The 18,896-nt window shown below is 36.4% G+C and overlaps 3 protein-coding genes across 5 annotated transcripts; 2 read left to right on the top strand and 1 right to left on the bottom strand.

The window, feature by feature from the left end:
- The first annotated feature begins 551 nt into the window (after nt 1–551).
- On the top strand, nt 552–4,229 carry gfi1aa (growth factor independent 1A transcription repressor a). Of its 2 annotated transcripts, none has more exons than XM_043221800.1 (7): nt 552–708; nt 2,258–2,421; nt 2,501–2,686; nt 2,917–3,269; nt 3,375–3,512; nt 3,593–3,758; nt 3,861–4,229. In XM_043221800.1, exons 2-7 carry the CDS (start codon nt 2,316–2,318, stop codon nt 4,037–4,039), a joined length of 1,128 nt encoding a protein of 375 aa, XP_043077735.1. In that variant the 5' UTR covers nt 552–708; nt 2,258–2,315; the 3' UTR covers nt 4,040–4,229. The 2 variants fall into 2 exon arrangements, with proteins under 2 accessions (XP_043077735.1, XP_043077726.1); XM_043221791.1 differs by having other exon boundaries at nt 555–708; nt 2,887–3,269.
- A 511-nt stretch (nt 4,230–4,740) lies between these two features.
- rpap2 (RNA polymerase II associated protein 2) lies at nt 4,741–12,820 on the bottom strand. The gene is given in 13 exon segments (XM_043221692.1): nt 4,741–4,940; nt 7,970–8,038; nt 8,878–8,958; nt 9,466–9,557; nt 10,146–10,317; nt 10,319–11,086; nt 11,224–11,259; nt 11,862–11,950; nt 12,033–12,098; nt 12,197–12,295; nt 12,379–12,493; nt 12,588–12,633; nt 12,710–12,820. Coding segments are annotated over 13 exon segments (1,833 nt in total). The 5' UTR covers nt 12,756–12,820; the 3' UTR covers nt 4,741–4,786.
- On the top strand, nt 12,803–18,816 carry glmna (glomulin, FKBP associated protein a). 2 transcript variants are annotated; one of them, XM_043221712.1, is made up of 19 exons: nt 12,803–12,877; nt 13,277–13,352; nt 13,430–13,555; nt 13,640–13,753; nt 13,856–13,964; nt 14,530–14,779; nt 14,954–15,053; nt 15,553–15,734; nt 15,829–15,882; nt 15,962–15,992; nt 16,097–16,186; nt 16,268–16,309; nt 16,411–16,484; nt 16,803–16,887; nt 16,969–17,078; nt 17,169–17,232; nt 18,004–18,139; nt 18,257–18,333; nt 18,416–18,816. In XM_043221712.1, the coding sequence occupies exons 2-19, from the start codon at nt 13,314–13,316 to the stop codon at nt 18,509–18,511; spliced, it is 1,779 nt and encodes a 592-aa protein (XP_043077647.1). In that variant the 5' UTR covers nt 12,803–12,877; nt 13,277–13,313; the 3' UTR covers nt 18,512–18,816. The 2 variants fall into 2 exon arrangements, with proteins under 2 accessions (XP_043077647.1, XP_043077639.1); XM_043221704.1 differs by having other exon boundaries at nt 12,843–13,095.
- Nucleotides 18,817–18,896: the final 80 nt, after the last annotated feature.

Genomic DNA, 18,896 nt, shown 5'->3' with positions numbered 1-18,896 from the left:
ATTTTTCAACTGACTTTCCTTGTATTATTTTCTCTTTATTATCTCATTGTAATTTCTTTATTTTGATGAAACATATGCCTCTAACCTACCAATACACACATATATTGCACTATTATAAATTCAGTTATTTTTTAAATAATTTTCACAATGTGTAATATACATTATAGTCATAATAACAAGATTATTAAAGTTTTATTTTCTCTTCATTTTGTATTATTGTAATTTCTTTATTTTTATAAAACATATGCCTCTAAGCTACAAAACACGTGGTAGAAGAGGTGTATTCAAGTCACTGTATGTAACCTATGGATTGCTTCGAATGTATTTTTGAAAATACGGTAACACCCAGCGTTGGCAGAAATGTTATTCCTGGAAGAATAATTGCAGAAAACCACACCTGGGGCAAATATAAAATCGTCCCACGTAGACAAGCTAAAAATCCTAATGTGATTTAGATCGCTATGGGCGTCTACGGTAATCAGACTACATCATAGCTAACATGCAGTTAGGTTCTTTTTCAACTACTTTTTCAAATGCACGGAGTCGTCGCTGCAGGCACTTACAGAAATTGGGTGAAATGTTTCTGAGACACGATCAAACACGGTCGCGTTGAGGAAGTTAAAGTGTGTATTTAAGGCGCGTGTTTGCGCGGAGGCAGGTCGCGCGCAGCAGTCCTCAGCAGCGGAGCGGAGCAGCGCAGCTCAACAGGTGAGTCCCGTCCTCATTCGGGACGCTTTACACCCCAGAGCGTGCGGCAGACTTTAATCTTCACGCGTTTATGCCTCGATTTTGAACTGAATTTTCATTCGAATGGAAATCATAACTTTAAAAATATTCGCTTTGGATAAAGTTTCGGTTATCTTGACGCACTGACAGAGGTAAGCCTTAGTCTCTGCATATACTTTGCTAGGTAATTCTTAACGGAAAAACGTTAGGAGATCAGAGTTTTTCCCATTCACAATCTGACTGCTACCTTAGTTACTAAAGACGTCTCTGTCGGCCCTTCAATGTTGATGCGCTTTGATTCAGCTGCAGACGGAACATTACGTTGCCTAATGCGGCAGTTTTAAACCTGGGGTCCGGGGAACCCCGTGGGACCGCAAGGGGGTGCTTAGGGGAAAATGTCAGATTAAGGGACAATTTAAAATAAAAAAATAAGCAAGACACTAAACGGTAAATGCTAACATTAAATGGTTAAAAAACGAAATTCACCAATGATTTCATTGCTTTCTAAAGAATAATCTGAAATAATGAAATGTTCTGAAGCGCTTATTATTTATAATATATTATTTTTATATTTATTGTTCGTTCCTTTCATCATGCACACACGGCCTGTAGAGATATACTTAGTTGCACGGTGTATGTAGACATTGCACCATATTCTTGTCGTCGATGTCTCTCTTCATTGCTTTCAAGTTATAAAACTGCTATAATTATTTTGCTATGCAAACAACCTACTTGAAAAAAATACAACCTAAAAAAATCTCAGGTTTATACAGAAATGTAGCAGAAAACGATACATTATGAATTACAGCTGAAATAGTAGGCGCCTACTGATTTAATTTAGCTTTAATAGTAGACTACAGTTACAACACAAGAGCCAGTTGTTTCATTCTGAATATAAAATGGCCTAAATGTTTTATATATAAATAAATAAATCGCCATCAGTAGTATACAATGCCGTCTTACCTATGTACAGAGAACAACCAATTAATCATTTTCTTTACTATGCTGCTTAAGTTTTCTATTGTGCTACAGAAAAAAAAGTGCTATTCATAAATCTAACCTGTTCAAATAGGCTAATAAGACTGCTATTTAATAATGCAGCCTTAGTATTAGGGAAATAAATATATGTATATATATATATACTGTTTGTATTTGTAATTTATGTTCCTTAAGACTTGACATCAGGTTATTAACGACTAAAATGAAACCACTTAATTATTGGCAATAATACCCTGGGCTCCATTGCAGGCCATTACTTGGAAGTGACGTGAGGTTGGTATATCACGCTGATAGAGGATCAGCTTACTAAACAAGGCTGAGATCAAGTTGCCATGTGGGAGCCTATAACAAAGTGTTGCGTACAGTGCTTCGACTTCAAATCGTTTTTGCTTTATTTGGGAGGTTTTGATTGCAAACGTCTGCATGGTATAGATTTGACAGAGCGGTCCTATTCAGTTGAAGATCAGGTGCACAGGTGTACATTTTTTCACACCGGTGCTCTAGATCTAAATCTATTTTGCGCCATATTTAGGCAGGATTGGAGAGCCGTGAGTGATTGGTGACCCTGAACCTTACAACGGAGAGTAAACATGCCGAGGTCATTTTTGGTGAAGAGCAAACGGGCGCACAGTTATCACCAACCCCGTTCCCTGGACGACAACTGCATCCCGATTGAGAAACTTCTCACCTTCCAAGGTACGAACTATAGGTACAAATTAACCAGGCACCGAAATGCGTAAATCAAAATACAAATGGCACTGTGGATTTTATTTAGAGAGTCAAATGGGGCAGATTCCCCAGAGCCCGGTGGAGGTGGGCAAGCATTCCCCTAAAGCCAGCATGGTGTGCACAGCGGATCATTCTTCTCAGCAGTCTCCGCTGAGCTGCGAGGGCAGTGTGTGTGACCGCTCATCCGACTATGAGGACTTCTGGAGACCCCTGTCATCGGGAACGTCTTCAGGTTGGAATGTTGTCATTCTCTCTCTCTCTATTGAAAAAGTTAAGAAACTGTTACTCAGGTGGTAGCCTATGCCCTTTAAAAAAAAACAAAAGCATGTACACTTTGTATAGCTTACTATAAGCTACCGAAAGCTTTGTAAGTCGTGAAAACGCTTGTGCACAACACTTATTACAGTTCCCTTTTAAAACATTTCACTCTAGATTTGGATAAATGCCCGGTGTCTTCTCCAGATGACTCTCAGCCATTCGACATGACTTTCCGCCCTTATGTTTGGGCCCATTCAACGTCCGAACTTAGACACCTCATTCAATCCTGCAACCGTGTTTCTGTGGATTCAGAGGCGACAGTTGGGGTTTATGATGCCGTGGACAGAAGGCCGGGTTCCCATCTACTCATTGAACCAACACAACCCGGGCGATTTTACCAGGACTATGGCTCTCTGACCACTAATTTGTTGAACAATAGAGGCTTTTATGCCGACATCAAGATGTCAACTAAAGTAGGAGAAACTGACTCGGAGTCCGACATTATGTGCACGCGCCTTCAGCTAAGTGGGTCGTACAAATGCGTAAAATGCACTAAGGTGTGAATATTTTTTTATTTATTTAGCAGCTTGTCTTTTACTATTCGCTCCAATTTAATTCTTCTAAACACTTGCAGGTTCTAAAAAGCTTTTGTTTTTAAACAGGTGTTTTCGACCCCTCATGGACTAGAGGTTCATGTGCGGCGGTCACATAGCGGCACGAGGCCCTTCGCGTGCGAAATCTGTGGAAAAACGTTCGGCCACGCAGTCAGCCTGGAGCAACACAAAGCTGTGCATTCACAAGTAGGGCTTGTGTTTGCATTTCACGATATTTAATAATTCAGTCAGAATAAACTCTGTTATTAATGACATTTTTCCGTCAGGAAAGGGTCTTCAGCTGCAAAATATGCGACAAAAGCTTCAAAAGATCGTCCACTTTGTCCACCCACCTCCTCATCCACTCTGACACCAGACCGTATCCCTGTCAGTACTGCGGCAAACGATTCCACCAGAAGTCGGATATGAAAAAACACACGTTCATTCATACAGGTAATTTATATTTTGGTCAATAGAAAACACGCACGTTTTTTCTGAGTCGAAGTTTTGATGAGACTGAAGGAAAATACAAAAACTACTCTTCGTATTTTATAGGTGAAAAGCCCCACAAGTGTCAAGTGTGTGGCAAAGCCTTCAGTCAGAGTTCAAACCTCATCACACACAGCAGAAAACACACAGGATTCAAGCCTTTTGGATGTGAACTTTGCGGCAAAGGCTTTCAGCGCAAAGTAGATCTGAGAAGGCACAAAGAAACACAACATGGACTAAAATAAGACAAAAACATTCATTTATGACTGTTTGTTTGCACATGTGACACTTTGCAGAATTAGAAGGTAGCCGAATATTGTGTGGTTTTTTTGAATGAAGAAAATTTAGATTTCAGATACTCGTGACAATTCTCGTTTTTTTGTAACAAGCTGTGATTTTATCTTTGCCAAGTATTAATAAACAAACAAAACATCACTTTCTTTCCTCTGCTTCTGCTTCAAAATATGTATTTAACATTTAAATGGATTCAAATGAAATGTTCCAATGCAAGATGTAGGCCAAAACCAATGTCATCAAGTATGTTTAACACACGTTCTTGTTCTTTACAGCAACTTGTTAGCAATGTACCTGGCAAAGTATTTGGATATAATTTATCCAAATACTTTGACAGGTACTTTGTTACCTTTTGAGGTAAAATGTTGTAGAAGAAAACACAAAAGTGCGAATGAACCCAACTTTAACCACATCTACAATTCGAAATATTCTGTAATGTGTTGACTGCATTTTCAAGTTCAATACATTTTGTTTAGAAAAAAATGCTGACATCATCATGCATTATCTTGCAGTTGCATTTATCAAATGTTCTGTTGACTAAAGAAGTATTTTTAAACGGCACCATCTTAATTTGATTAATGATTCTTTGAATTTTACTAAATATCATTAACTACATAAATACAATATTGAGCATTCAAAAAAATACACTGACTCATTGTTTCACTTTTAATATAAACTCTAAATGTGCATGTGGTACATTATGTTTGTGAAGTAAAACACGGTTTGAAGAGCAGCACGAGGTTGTGTAGATCTTTGTCCTCCAGTTTCAGCTCTCTCATGAGAGAGGAGATGTACTCCAATGAAGATGGACTTGCCAATGACTCTCTGAGCAACGGTGACACTTCTGTTAATCTGAACAAACCAAAAAAAGCTTAAGCACCACAGACATGTAAACAGATATGAATCAAAACAAATGTTATAGAGAATAGCGCTTTGAAATGGTCACCAACACAAACATCTACTCCTTTATAATTTTGTAAAACAAATCAATATATCATATCAATACTATTAACTGTTAATTAAATGATCCGTTTAGGTATTAAAAGTAATGATTCAAATGTTAAACACATAAACGCCTGCATTTATGCTGCTTTAAAGATGCCATACATCCATAGTTCTTCCTCTAAGAGGAAAAAGGGCTATTGCAGAAGCTCAGACTCAACCTGTTCTACAGTTTCTGGTGCTTTATCTATTATTGAACCGCTCTCAACAAAAGCCCACAGGCCAGTGGCACACCTGACATAAGGCACAGAGAGGTGTGCTTCCAAATTATTCATGAAGGGAAAATAACAGGCCCACTGCTGATAAACAGATTGAAAGCCTCAAAAGGACTCTCAAACTAAATGTAGATGAGCAGCCAAAAAAAAAAAAAAAAAAAGTCTGAAATACATTGAAACTAGTCAATATAAAGTTATGTCCGATAATGTTATTTTAGTCAGTTAGCAGATACCTTTATCCAAAAAGTGACTTAAAAATAAGGGCAATGGAAACAATCAATATCAAAAGAGCAATTATCAGATATGCAATTGCTACCAACAAACAAGCTGGCTTAAGTTGGTTGCTGGATCTACAATTATATATATATATATATATATATATATATATATATATATATATATATATATATATATATATATATATATATATAAAAACAACTGTCATGTTCACACTTCCCCAACAAACTTCGAATAACACAGTGCCTACACCGGTCGCATCTCGACACATCCATGTAGACAGTGTCACTGATTAAAAATCAATAGAATCTCTATTGCAGGGGTCATCAAACTTGATCCTGGAGGGCCAGTGTCCTGCAGAGTTTAGCTCCAAATTGCCTCAGCACACCAGCCTGGATGTTTCAAGAATACCTAGTAAGACCATGGTAAGCTAAACTCTGCAGAGATCCCTTCTCTATTGTACTATGTGGCATCGTGCCGCGCCACTTGTGTCTAGTGTAGATGGTACAAGTCTGACTTGGGAAGAAACTGATGATTCTGTAACCACAATCAAAATGTTACAATTATTAATGTGTTTGCTGGTCGTTCCATTGCCTGACCATGACCCAACAAACTTTTCTTTGATGAACTAATTGGTGAAATTCTCTAGCCAGTCAATGATAAATCAGAGCCATGTCTTTAGGCAGATCTTTAAATGAGGAGTGGTTTAATTGGGGTTGTGTGTTGGCTCTTCAGGTGGAATGTTTCCCATGCTGTTACTGCAGCATCACGGATCCAGAGCAATCAGGCCGTGATAAGATACGAGCTTCTGTTGACACAGACAGGGAGCAGCACGGAACTCTCTTCAGAGTTAGTGGCTCTGTCAAGCATTCATAAACCTAAGGGAAGTCATACATGCCACCTGGCACTGTACAAACATGATTGTGTAGCCTTTTCTACCACATATATATTATATGCACTTCAAAACAATCTCATTTCCTTTAATAGAACTGCAAGATGGAATTCTGAAATGAATTCTGTTGACTCAGTAACAAATAAAAAGTGCTACCAGTAAATCAACGGAAAAGTGTAGAGTGAAGCGTGCAGAAAATTTCATTATGATGTAACATGTAAGCTAGTATGCAGGTAGGTAGTGCCACATGAGTCTGATTTGGATTTTGCTACGGAACGCTTCGGAATGTCCAACAACTTACGTTAAAAGCTTTTACATCTCACGTTAAGGATAAAAACAAAGAAGGGAGACTATTTGTTACTCCAGTACTTTGTTATACTGTATGTACAGTTTTTGGGTTTTTTTGTACACGAGTGCAATAAATTTTGTTGAAAAATGAGAATCGTGTAAGAGAATCTGAACTCAGTTCATCGTGATTCACATGTAAAGCAAGAATAAATTGCTGTAAATGCAGTCCTATGTGTATATATAGACAGATAGATATCAGTAAAAAACAAAACCTCCACAATCAATCCTCAAAAAAGTACAAATCTTTATCAAGTAGACAAATATTAACTTGGAGCACAAAGAAATGCACACAAATCATACACTCATACAGGCATAAATCACTTGGGTCTTATAGCTTTGCATAGTGTGTTCCTGAAGAGAAAACAATGCTCCCTGATTTCCTCAGTGTTGTTCCTGTATACTCTTGTTAAATCCAGGCCCTCCAGCTGTTGATCTGTATACCACATACTTTCACTGTCAGAGCACAGACAGCAGGCCACCGAGGTGCCATAAAGCCCCAATCAACAGTCATCCCCAGATAAACCCACAGCATTATCTGCGGTTGCAATATTCTGAGCCTTTATACTAGCACACGTTAGCTTATTTGGGCCAGCCCTGCTAGACTCTCATAGCAAATACCAACACATGTGGCACTTTCCCATGCATGAGAAAATGGACAAAAGCCATGCAGTGGTAGATAATTAGCTTAAGCAGCCCACAGATCTGTTTGACTTCTAAAAGATAAATTTGTTGTGACTTGACTCTGGTTGGAAGTAATCTGGTCACATTTGGTACTGAGGGACAATAAACCATGCATCAACAATATAGCAACTTCAAAAAATGCTTAAAGGAAAGGTTCACCAAAAAAAGAAAATTTTGTCATCGTTACGTATTTCCAAACCTGTACGAATTTTGTTGTTCTTCTGAACACAAAGGAAGATATTTTGAAGAAAGTTTGTAAAAAAATAAAGTTTGGGTCACCACTGATTTCCATAGTATTTTTGTTCCTACTATGGAAGTCAATGGTGACCAAAAAAGCCTGGTTACAAACTTTTTTCTAAATATCGTTTGTGTTCAACAGAACAAATAAATTCATATAGGTTTGGAAGTACTTGAGGGTGAGAAATTGATGACAGAATTCTCATTTATGTGTGAACTACTCCTTTAAATGCAATTTTAATTAACTGAATATTAAATTTGATACTTACACTGACAGAAGAACCACAGCAATTAAAGTCCATTCTGGCCTTTTGTGAATGATATTAACGCTTGTAAACCTAAAACAAATGACAATTCAAATGCACTTAAAAGCTATAAAAAATTGTATGTGCATAGATGACAGTCATGAAGACTTGCGCATGCATATGACACAGGGAAATGAGTGCAATATTAAAGTCAAACTGTTTTATTTTATCTAACGTTCTTGTAACGAAATTTGGATTTAGCAGCTCTCAACAGGAGAGATAGAATTCCTGGAAGCAGGTTCAATCCAAGGGTGAAGTGCCCCTTCAGAGGCATGGTAAATCATCTTCATAGTCTGACACACTACTTCCTGTTGACAGCACTTTCATGGCAAATCATAATTTATGGGTCGTGAAACTCAAAACTTCATGGTTTAGGCCAAAAAGGTCAAATGAGTGTCTGATAGACAGACAAAACACTGATTTGACCCTGTCATCCAACACTATTCAAAGGTTACAGGTCAGATGTTATTAACGCTTCAAAAAGAAGCAATTATTTGACAAAATACACTAAAAACTGAAATATTTGAAATAAAAAACAGAAATAAAATCAATAAGGCTAAAAATGCATTAAAATATTAATGACAAGTCAATGTTGACAATATACTGACTTGGGGTTAAAAATATTTCTTAAAACGATTGATTTAAAAAAACGTTGTGGTACTTATAACTTTTGTTTACAAATTCTTTCAAAATGTAAAACATTTTTTTGGGATTCTTTAATTTATTTGAAATAAAAATCTTAACATTTAACATTATAAATGTCTTTATTGACATTTGATTAATTTTAGGTATCCTTAGTCAATAAAATTATGAAAGTAATTAATACTTTTGAACAGTAATGTACATGTATTACTCAGTACAATGTTTCTTACCTGAATGTCCTGACCAGATTATTTATGTCATTGATTACATCATTCATCGTTAGATGCAGAGGTCCCACAACATCTCTCAAGCTTTAAAAAGACACAAAGACGGAGCAGACTTTTATACATGATGGCATTAAAAAAACACACTTAACACTTTCGCTACTTTTAAGGTGGGATATAGTTAAAGTTAGGGACAGGTTAGGTGGTATAGTTAGGTTTAGCTTAGGTTTACTGGTGGGTCAAGGTATAGGTAGGATCAACAGTGCAACTCCAGATTCATGACATATTTAACTACTGCGGTGCATCGGTACAGTGTGAAGAACAGTGTGTGTACACCTAACTACATTGTATTAAATATGAATTTAAATGTAACTAAATAGTACAAAGATACTTGATATATATAGTGGGTCCTAAGGGGTTAAGAACTGTACTCTGTCTTTTATTTAGCTTATCCTAGAAAAGCAACAGAGGTCATCCTTTATACAGATGTCGAGCAGGTAAAATGCATAAGATAACATTATTATAGTGTGAGCAAAAAATTGTTAATGGTGTCTGAAAATACAACTATTGATCAAACTACTGCTGAATACTGACCTCTGGCTGAGCTTCTCCACAGCAATGCGTTTCTGAATCAGATGCTGCGCATGAGAATCAACCAAAGGTAGAGGAGGGTCCTTCCCACTGTCCTGCAGGATTTGAGATAAAAAAAGTTACTCTTGATTTGATCAAGAATATAACATTCAGAAATCAATGAGAGATTGCTGCCAGTTTTCATATGAGAAACTCCAATCTAACATGCTTGATTTGAGCACCCACAACAGGACAGTCTAAGCAACTGCAGACTTCAGAATGCACACACTGGCCTGAAAATGTATTTATATGTTTACACTAAATCCCCACAAAAAACAAACAACCAAATAAAAAAATAGTCACATTTTCTGTAAAAAATTAAGTAATAAAGAAAAAAAGTACAAAACAAAACTGTCAAAAATTAGCAGCACAAGTTCATAGCGGGATTATTAATAAAAAGAACAAAAACATTCAAATGTTAACTTAAAATAAAATGTAAGATATTAATAAAAATGATAATAGTATACAAATCATACTAAAACAGCAACTCACACTAATACTAAAAACACTGTGAAACCATTTGGTAAAAAGCACCGTAAAAAAGGTCTCAAGTTAGTTTTGGGGGAAAAAAAAAACATTACAAATGCAAATGTTGGACATAAATGCAGTTTTAAGGTGAGACAGGCAAATCATTCAGTTCCCACCTGTTTGTCTTGAATGTCTTTGATAGCATCTGCCTTGACATCTTCAGGCAGAACATATACTCCATTATAAAACTCTCTCACTCTCAGCTCCAGCAACTCGGTCTCCTTCCGCAGAGTTTGAAAATCAGGAGCTGAAGCACAGGGGTCCGGAAGAACATCCACTGTTCTGTCTCAAGCTCATTTCCACCTCAGCCTCATCCAGGTCATCTTCATCCAGTTCCTCCACTTCCTGTGCAGAAACCTCTGTACCAGAGGCATAATCAGGCCCATAAAGAAACTTTGTGGTTTCCTCAGTTCTCCACTCTATAAACGTTTGCTTTAGATGCTCTAGAAGGCACACACTGATGGATGTAGTTGTTTTAGCTTTGTTATGGTCCTTCAACAAGCCTTTGAGGCTGGCAGCTCCTCTCTTACTCATGCTCACCTGAGTGATGTGCAGACCACTAGCGGGAGGGGTGGAGTTTCCAATCTCAGGCTGTGAAGAAAGGTTGGTTTCCTGGTCGATTGCAATGTCCTTTAGGCTACACTGATTCAAAAGATCCAGAGTTCCTTCAACATCAGATACAGCAGATGTGGTTTTATTTGGTATAGACAGATTGGCAGTTGGGTCCATCTGTGGTTGAGGGGTTATTGAAGATCTATTTTCATCATTGTTTTCTCCATCTAGTGTTCCTGTAGGTTCTGGATGTTGCTTATTTTCAGTATTTGACCTTTCCTCACTGACTTCGTCCCTCTTTGGCAGTTTTCCCCAGTGTACCCTCACGTGTTTATGCTGTTTGGACACCACACTGGAGACAAAGTCTTGCTCAATGTCACTGTGGTCGCTCGGGTTGTGAGGAGGGGAGTCATTGTGAGATTCAGGAACGTCTGGGACAGGATTTTCAATGTCAGCTTCTGTCACAGGCCTGTCTACCAGCTTTATTTCCTGTCCAGAGCTGCCTCTGTAGAAAGACAAAATACATCCCTTAATAGAGAGTCCCTTAATACAAATATAATCTAATAACTTCACTGTCACTGCAAAACGTTTTCTACTAAACCATGACATTTCTCTAATACAAATAAAAGAACATGTACATACCCCTCTCCTTCTTTCATCAGCTTAACTTCAGGTGGTCTTTAAAAAAAAGTTACTTTTTTTAGAAACAAAATGCTAAACATTGTTACATGAAACAATAAAAAAGACAAAATATCTTATTATTGAATCTACTACTGCTCAAAAATGTGGTACCTACATATTCATTTTTTTAAAGAAATTAATACATTTATTCTGCAAGGACATATTGAATTAATAATAATCAATCAATCAATCATTTTTATTTATATAGCGCTTTTAACAACACAGGTTGCATCAAAGCACTGTACAGTATAATGACAGGGATGTATAGTGACGAGAGTGACCAATTTCTTATTAAATGCAGAGACGGTCTCTGCAGTCAATTCAACGATAGTCACTAGAAGTTAAGTGTCCCCAACCAAGCAAGCCAGAGGCGACAGCGGCAAGAATGTAATAAAAGGTTTATATTTCCTACAAATGTAATTCAGGCTATGCATAATAAGAAATTATTAATAGAAATATTTATTATTAATCATATGTTTATATAAAACAGATAATTAATGATTGTGATTAATAATAAATATTTCTATGAATAAAGTACATATTTCCTAAATATTAAGCTCAAGTAACACATTTAAGTAATTTATTGAAAGATACACTACCCCTCCTCCTTTCTGAGCCAAAGTGGAGTTTTTGAGAGCTGGAGCTCAAAACATTTGGAGGCTTTGTAGCAGAAATTACTGCAAAAACACTGAAAAATTAAACAAACAGAAGGAATTATGACAAATTTGTTAAGAATTTGTAATTAGTTATTAAAAGGCATAGTAGCATACCTTGCGCTCTGTAATGTCATAGACTCTGTTAGTTTTGGTGGATATTTTAAACTGCTGAGTGGGTACCTGAAATGTAATAAAATAAACTCGTATGAAACGGACAGAAACTGATTATGAGACGCAGGAAAGAAGAGAGTTCCCGTGTAACCCCTAAAGGTTCTTACATTTGTTAGTTTATTTGGACACCTAGGATATCCACACTGTTTAGCAATGGACCGTTCTTCCACTGTATCTTTGTAGTTGGCAGGAGTGATGTGCCACGCCTACAAATAACAGGACATTATTTTTGAAGCGCAACAAACAACTATTTAAATCTCCGGCTGAACACATTCAATGAGAAACTTACACAGTCAATGAGAAACTCCTCTGTCACGCTGTCCTCCAGCAGTCGCTCAACCACCTGCAGGGCTTTGCGCTCCAACTCTAGTTTCTTTCTAAGCGCCTCTTTAATAGCTTCCCTCCTGCAAACATCACACTCCATGTAAGCCGTGATGCTCTGACAACTATAGCAACTTATCATATAAAGTGTTACTCAACTAAAGTAAACAAACATACTTTCTCGCCTCATCCGCTGCTGAAATCACCTTGGTTCCTTTACCACCTACATTTCAAAAGAAGCATTCTGTTAAAAATAGATAAATAAACGCTTCGAGGGAAAAATTCTAAATATATATTACCTTTCTTTTTTGATTTTGAGGCTTGAATCTTTCCGGTCGTTTCCATGCTCGTCTTCTCAAAACAAAACTCCTTCCGCCTACGTCACAGCACTACGGCAAGCGGCCAGCGACACGCTTAATTCCGCTGCAGTTTCTAAACATGAGGAGCTGCATATTAAAAGTGTAGCTGTAAGTGAGCGCGCTTTTGCAATTTGTATTTCGTTGAATAGACGTATATCTCAGTAACAAAATAAATCAGCAGCCACGCCTGTACAAAGCTACCCGAAAGCATAATCTTATTGTAGCGTTTATTATAAATACGCCAGTCGTATAGAGATTTTAGCTATCTTGCTAATGACTTCAATAACCAGTTTAACATCTACACAGACGCTGTGAGGAACACTGAGGTGTATTTATGATTCTTTTTCATTGTATGGATATTTTCTTCAATATGTGTGTCTACTGTGTTTGTTAATAGCTGGACAGTGTATGATAGCTTATAAAGATGTCATGATAAATCATGACGTCAGTGCGTTCTTGTTTTCGCACTTTATTACACTTTTATAAATGATATCATATTTAATACAGAAAGCCTTGATCGCAGAAGACGTTTCTGGCCAACAAGATGGCTCTAGAACAGCTCTGTGATGTCGTCCAGAGATGTGTAAGTGTATATGTTTTACTATACTGTTACAATGTGTCAGCCACGCGCAGTCACCTGTGTATTAATCTTTTCTTTAGCAAGCAACCAAAGATGAAGGCTTCTCACCGGAAGACTATGATTTATTCTTCACTGCAGGAAGAACCTGTATAGAGCAAGGCAACAGTGCTCAGGTTCTCAGCATCCTGGTTGATGAGAAGAACAGGGTGAGTTGAACAGTGTCTAGTTATCTTTTTGAGTCACGTACGAATAGGTCAAATTCAGGAAGCATTATCTTTGTTTTACTCAAGAACCTAGTGAGATGCATGGGGTGGAATCTGCTGGGACCTCTAGTACAAATCCTCTTGAAGAAGGAAGACAGAAACCTTCCCCACTGCCATGCCATCCTGTCACATCTGCTGGAGGTTATTTGTGATTTGTTTTTAAACTGTGATGAGATAATTGGTTATAGCCAGCATGCATCTTCCATTCTGCTTTCATTTATTCAGTGGTGTTTTGTGAAATAGGTTTGCAGTCCTAAAGAGCTGCTGGTGGGCTTATTGGAGCAGGTGGAAGAGGCTGATACCGGCTCCATCGCCGAGACACTTATTCTTCTCCTCAAGCCTTTGCAAACAGGTTTTTCATCTCTGTCACTGAATCTTAATGAAATTAAATACATACATTCTTTTAACAAATGTTTTGTGGCGATGTTTTAAAGGTAATCAAGTTAGGTCAAAAAGCTTGTACTGTTTAAAACCTAAACATTTCACCTAATCTGAGTTTAGAGATTTAAATTCATTACCTGATGTTCTTGATATTAGAGATTTAGATTTGATCTTTTTAAAAATGTAATGTACATTGCTGCTGTTAATTATGGGGTTGTATTTTTATACAATTAACAATTATAGAGTTATATATTGTGAAATATTATCACAATTTAAAATAGCTCTTTTCTATTTTAAAATGTCATTTAGTCCCACGATTTAGAAAACACCTTACTGACCACAAACATTAGAGGCAATCTAGACAAACTCACTAGGTTTCACTGACTGCTCAGTTGTTTGTCCAACTAGCCGACCATCCTGTCCATTCATTCTAGCTCTTCCATGTTACTCTTTTTATATATTTATTTTTAAATGGTGATGTTTCAATGTTTATGTTTCAATGACCCCCGCTCCTCAATGTCTCCTGACCTTCTTAGTTCTGCTGCGGCTGGGCATAAAGAAAGCCTCCTCTGTAGGCATGGCTCTCTCCACACTTCTTGGCCAGGTGGCCAGATTGCCAGTGCCTGTCACCAAAGAGCAGGAGGAGGATGATGTTTTTGGTCTGTGTCACTGCTGCACTGCTCTTCTTCAGTTTGTCAAGCCATTTGTTGAGGAGATCAAGGAAGTTATCAAAGATAACAACAGGATATCCAGGGACAATGAGCTCAGAGTGGAACTACTGAAGTTGTAGGTGCCCAATTTGTTGTCTAGAGTTTATATATATATATATATATATATATATATATATATATATATATATATATATATATATATACAGTATGTATATGTATTTTACTTATGCAATATAGCGTATGGTTGTAATATTGGCCATTTATTTCTTAATCATATTTTTTTATCCAGCTGTATGAAGAGTTTAAGTAAGCCTCTACTGGAGGTACAGTTGAAAGATCCAGACACACTTCTGAAATCCCCTCTGAGAGACTTTGCTACAGAGATACTGGTATTATTGCACATTTTTAACTATTTAATTGCACTTACACTACTGCTAAAAAGTTTTGTGATCGCTAAGATTTTATAAAGATATATTTTGCAAGAATACATTAAATTGTTCAATATTAAATACTTTATAAATATAACAAGATTTATATAACAGAAATAAATGTGGTTAAATTTTAGTGCATCAAAGTATCCTAAAAAAAAAGTAAATTAATAAGAAAACACAGATTGATTTTTAAAGGACCATTTGACACTGAAGAAAATTACAAGAAAAAATCAACAATAGAAAAAGCTATTTTAAATTGCTATAATTGTAACAATGTTTCCTAATATAATTATATTTCTTACAAATAAATTCTTCATTCTAAAAGACTTTGAAAAATCATACCGAAACCAATTTTTTTTAACAGTAATGTAAGGTGCTTTAATTCAGTTGCATCAATGCATTTCAATATAATTGCCTTGATGTAAACTTTCATAATTTATCTGCATTATGTCTACAGGTCATTTTGTCGAGTATTGGTGAGTCACTCACTGGTTTGTTAAGTCGTAATGTACTGAAGAGAAGGGAGGTCCCCGGTTTTCTTGAGGAGGAGGTAAGATACCCTAAGGAGTCGCTGGCCTGCTTGTCCCACCTGCTTTTTGTGGATCATATAGCTGTGGACATCTTTCCAGCTGTTCTCAGGTGAAGAGTGAAGCTGCTCATCATGCTGATTATATTGGTATTAAGCAAGACAAAGCAAATGTTTTTGCTGACATTTTTAAATGTTTTTTTTCAGTCCGATTTTTGTTCTGCAATGCAATATGGAATATATCGAGCTGCTTTTAAGCAGGTAATTATGAAGGTATGACGATAAATATGAATATTTAAATGAGAATCATCTGACAAACAAATTTGATCTGCGTCCACAGAACTGAAGAATCCCGTCTGCAGAAAGGACTGGTATGAGTGAACAAACCGTAACGCATTGTGTTTATGTTTTATACAGAGATTGATAGCAATTTATTACATGTGATTGTAATATTCCTTTTATTCTTTCATCATAGGAACTGTATGAAAAAAGTCTCATCAGAGTGGAAGATAACAGTCTATCAGTAGATCTTTTGGAGCTGAAGACATTTTTTAGTGTTCCACAGGTAAAAAAAATACAACTAATGACATTTTAGCAGTAGTTTTTTTTCTTTTAGGTGTTCTAAGATGTTCTGTTGTCTCTTTAGAATTTAGTTAAAGTAATGACACTGTGTCCAGACCAGACTTTGGTAAGTGAGACCTTTTTTTGCGGAGGTACTAATACAATGTGTTTATTAATAATGCAATCATGCAAAAAGTGTTATTTTTGATTTGTCTTGTCCCACAAAAGAGAACTAAAGGCCTGAAAGTGTTTCAGCTGAGTATTGACAAATTCAACACAGAGGCCAAATACAAGTTTTTCAAGTAAGCATTTATTCTAACATTTAAACTTAAACTTCTCGTTGTTTGGTTCGACACAAAACATTGTAGATCTTTTTTTCTAACAATGTGAATTTATATTTTGCAGATTAGGACAGTTCATTAATAAAATCAAATATAATTGCTATTTAAAATAACGAACAACAAATGTGGTTACCGGTAAATCATGTCTGCACTTTAAAGTAACGAATAATGCAATTTTGAAATGAAGCATATAAATTATAGTGACGCATTTAGGACGCAGCTGCTGGTAAATCTGGCCATTAGTAAAAGGTTCAGTAAATGATATTCTGCCATTTTCAGGGGCATGTTGAAAACAAGTCACCATGCAGGGGTGGAGGGATATATAATCAAGAACATTAAGAACCAGATTGACTTTTCACTCAAGGTAATGTGCACCATGGTATCAGAATTAACCTTCTTAAATTTGTTCCCCCGTTTATGGTTTTGATGATATTGTATTTTTCAGCCCTGTAATGGCAATGATTGGTTCCTGGGCAAACATCTGCTGCCGCTGCTGCGGCTGGTGCTGTGCCTTCCACACGGACCAGAAACAGACCTGCTGCAGAACCTAGACAGGTGAGACCCTTTCTGGTGAGTCTTTCTGCAACTGCGCTTGGTTCAGTGGCAGTCATTTGTCTTGACAAAACCGCTATCGATATCGAACAGGATAATGGAATCACTGAACCTCCTGAGATACATGCTCCTCCGAGATAAAGAATGGGAGAATGAGGTAAGCTCTTTCCATCATCTAGTGACTATGCAGGACATCAGTAGTTCAACCAAAGGGTTCTGGGAGCCACTAGGGGGCATTAGCACACCTTCAATCTATTTGAAAATAATAATAAGAAACAACAAGCATTAAATAGATAAAAAATGTATTCATTATTTTTTGAATTAAGTTTGTTTTCATTTTAAATTTAGTTAAAGGTTTCTTTTTGTGCAGTTATTTTTGTTGTGTTTTTGTCATTGTATGTATTGTATATTTGTCATTGTATATGCCATACTTTAGTTTAGATTTTTATTTCAGTTTTAGTTTAACAAGTTAACAAAATGAAAATTAGAAATAAAAAGCAGAAATAAGTCTGTTTAGTTTTTTACATTTCACATTATAAGTTTATTTCAAGTAATATTTTACCCTGTTGATGAGAAATTGCTATTTGTGAGAATAGAAGTAATCACAAACAAATAGAAAAGTCACTTACATTCAATGGTGTAATTGATTAAAAAGTGGAATAATGGATTGAAGATGTGGAATTGTGTAATTATTTTAATCATTTATAATAATAATGATAGTATTATTATTGCTAACATTTTAATATGCTTTCACAAGTAGTTTCTGTAAATACACAAATATAAAATCAGTCTTTAGAGCAGAAATAACAGAGTGTCCTTTAAATAATTTCTTTGTCAAAGGGGGACCTTGTAGTCGCAGATATTGAGAACCACTCCACCACATTGCAAATGTGCACTTTTTTGTTTTTATGTTTTCTTATTTGTTCAGACAGGAATCTGGACAGAGCTTTATAAGATTGAGGACAACTATCTGAAGCCGCTGAGGACTGGTCTGAACATGTCCAAAGCACATTATGAGGCAGAACTGAAGAGTGCAAAAGAAAAAAAGAAAATCAGTTCAAAAGGTGCAATATAGTTTTCTTCATAAAAGTAACCATATTTAACATATTTATGCTGTGTGAATGTAGTCTGTCACATAAATGTTTTGTAATCAGGCCATTGACTCATTTTTTGTTCAACAGACTCTAAAGCATCAGTCTGCACAGTAACTGTTGACAATGAGAAGCTGCCTAACATGACTCCAGAAATGCAAATTCAGGTATATTATTTTGTGTATAAATCCGCAATAGTGCTGCTATACAGTGAACAAAGTTAATGGTGTTTGCATGCCATTTCTGCAGGTTCTGCAGTCGGCTGTCTTCACATTTGATCTGATAGAGAGTGTCTTGGCAAGAATCGAGGAGATAATCGAGACTAAAGAAAGTCCCCTGTCATGATGTGAGAGATCGTACAATCTTTCCTTTTGGTTAACATAGCCACTCTTCTTGAAGCGGATTCTTTTAAACACCCTAAAAGGCACTAGGGCGGGGAGCAAAGCATGGACTTTTTTTTTTCTTTTGCGGTATTTCCTCTGTTTACTCTGGCTCCAGTTGCAAATCATTAATACAGAAACATATTACTGTAGTTTATAGACAGTGAGAAAACAAAAAATTGTATTTGTAACAATTATATATATAATTGGGCAAATTTATTTGTACATCAGGAAGTCATGTTAGCTCACCTATAAACGTATATGACAGTACAGTATGTGGTTGTTTTATAATTATTTTCAGGTTTGAAATGTTCAGCTAGAAAACAAACACTGTGAACTATGCAAATGTA

The sequence above is a fragment of the Puntigrus tetrazona genome, chromosome 2 (genome assembly GCF_018831695.1).
Source record: "Puntigrus tetrazona isolate hp1 chromosome 2, ASM1883169v1, whole genome shotgun sequence".
NCBI lineage: Eukaryota > Metazoa > Chordata > Actinopteri > Cypriniformes > Cyprinidae > Puntigrus > Puntigrus tetrazona.
Note: the sequence above shows the minus strand (reverse complement) of the source record. Positions and strands in the feature narration are given on the sequence as shown.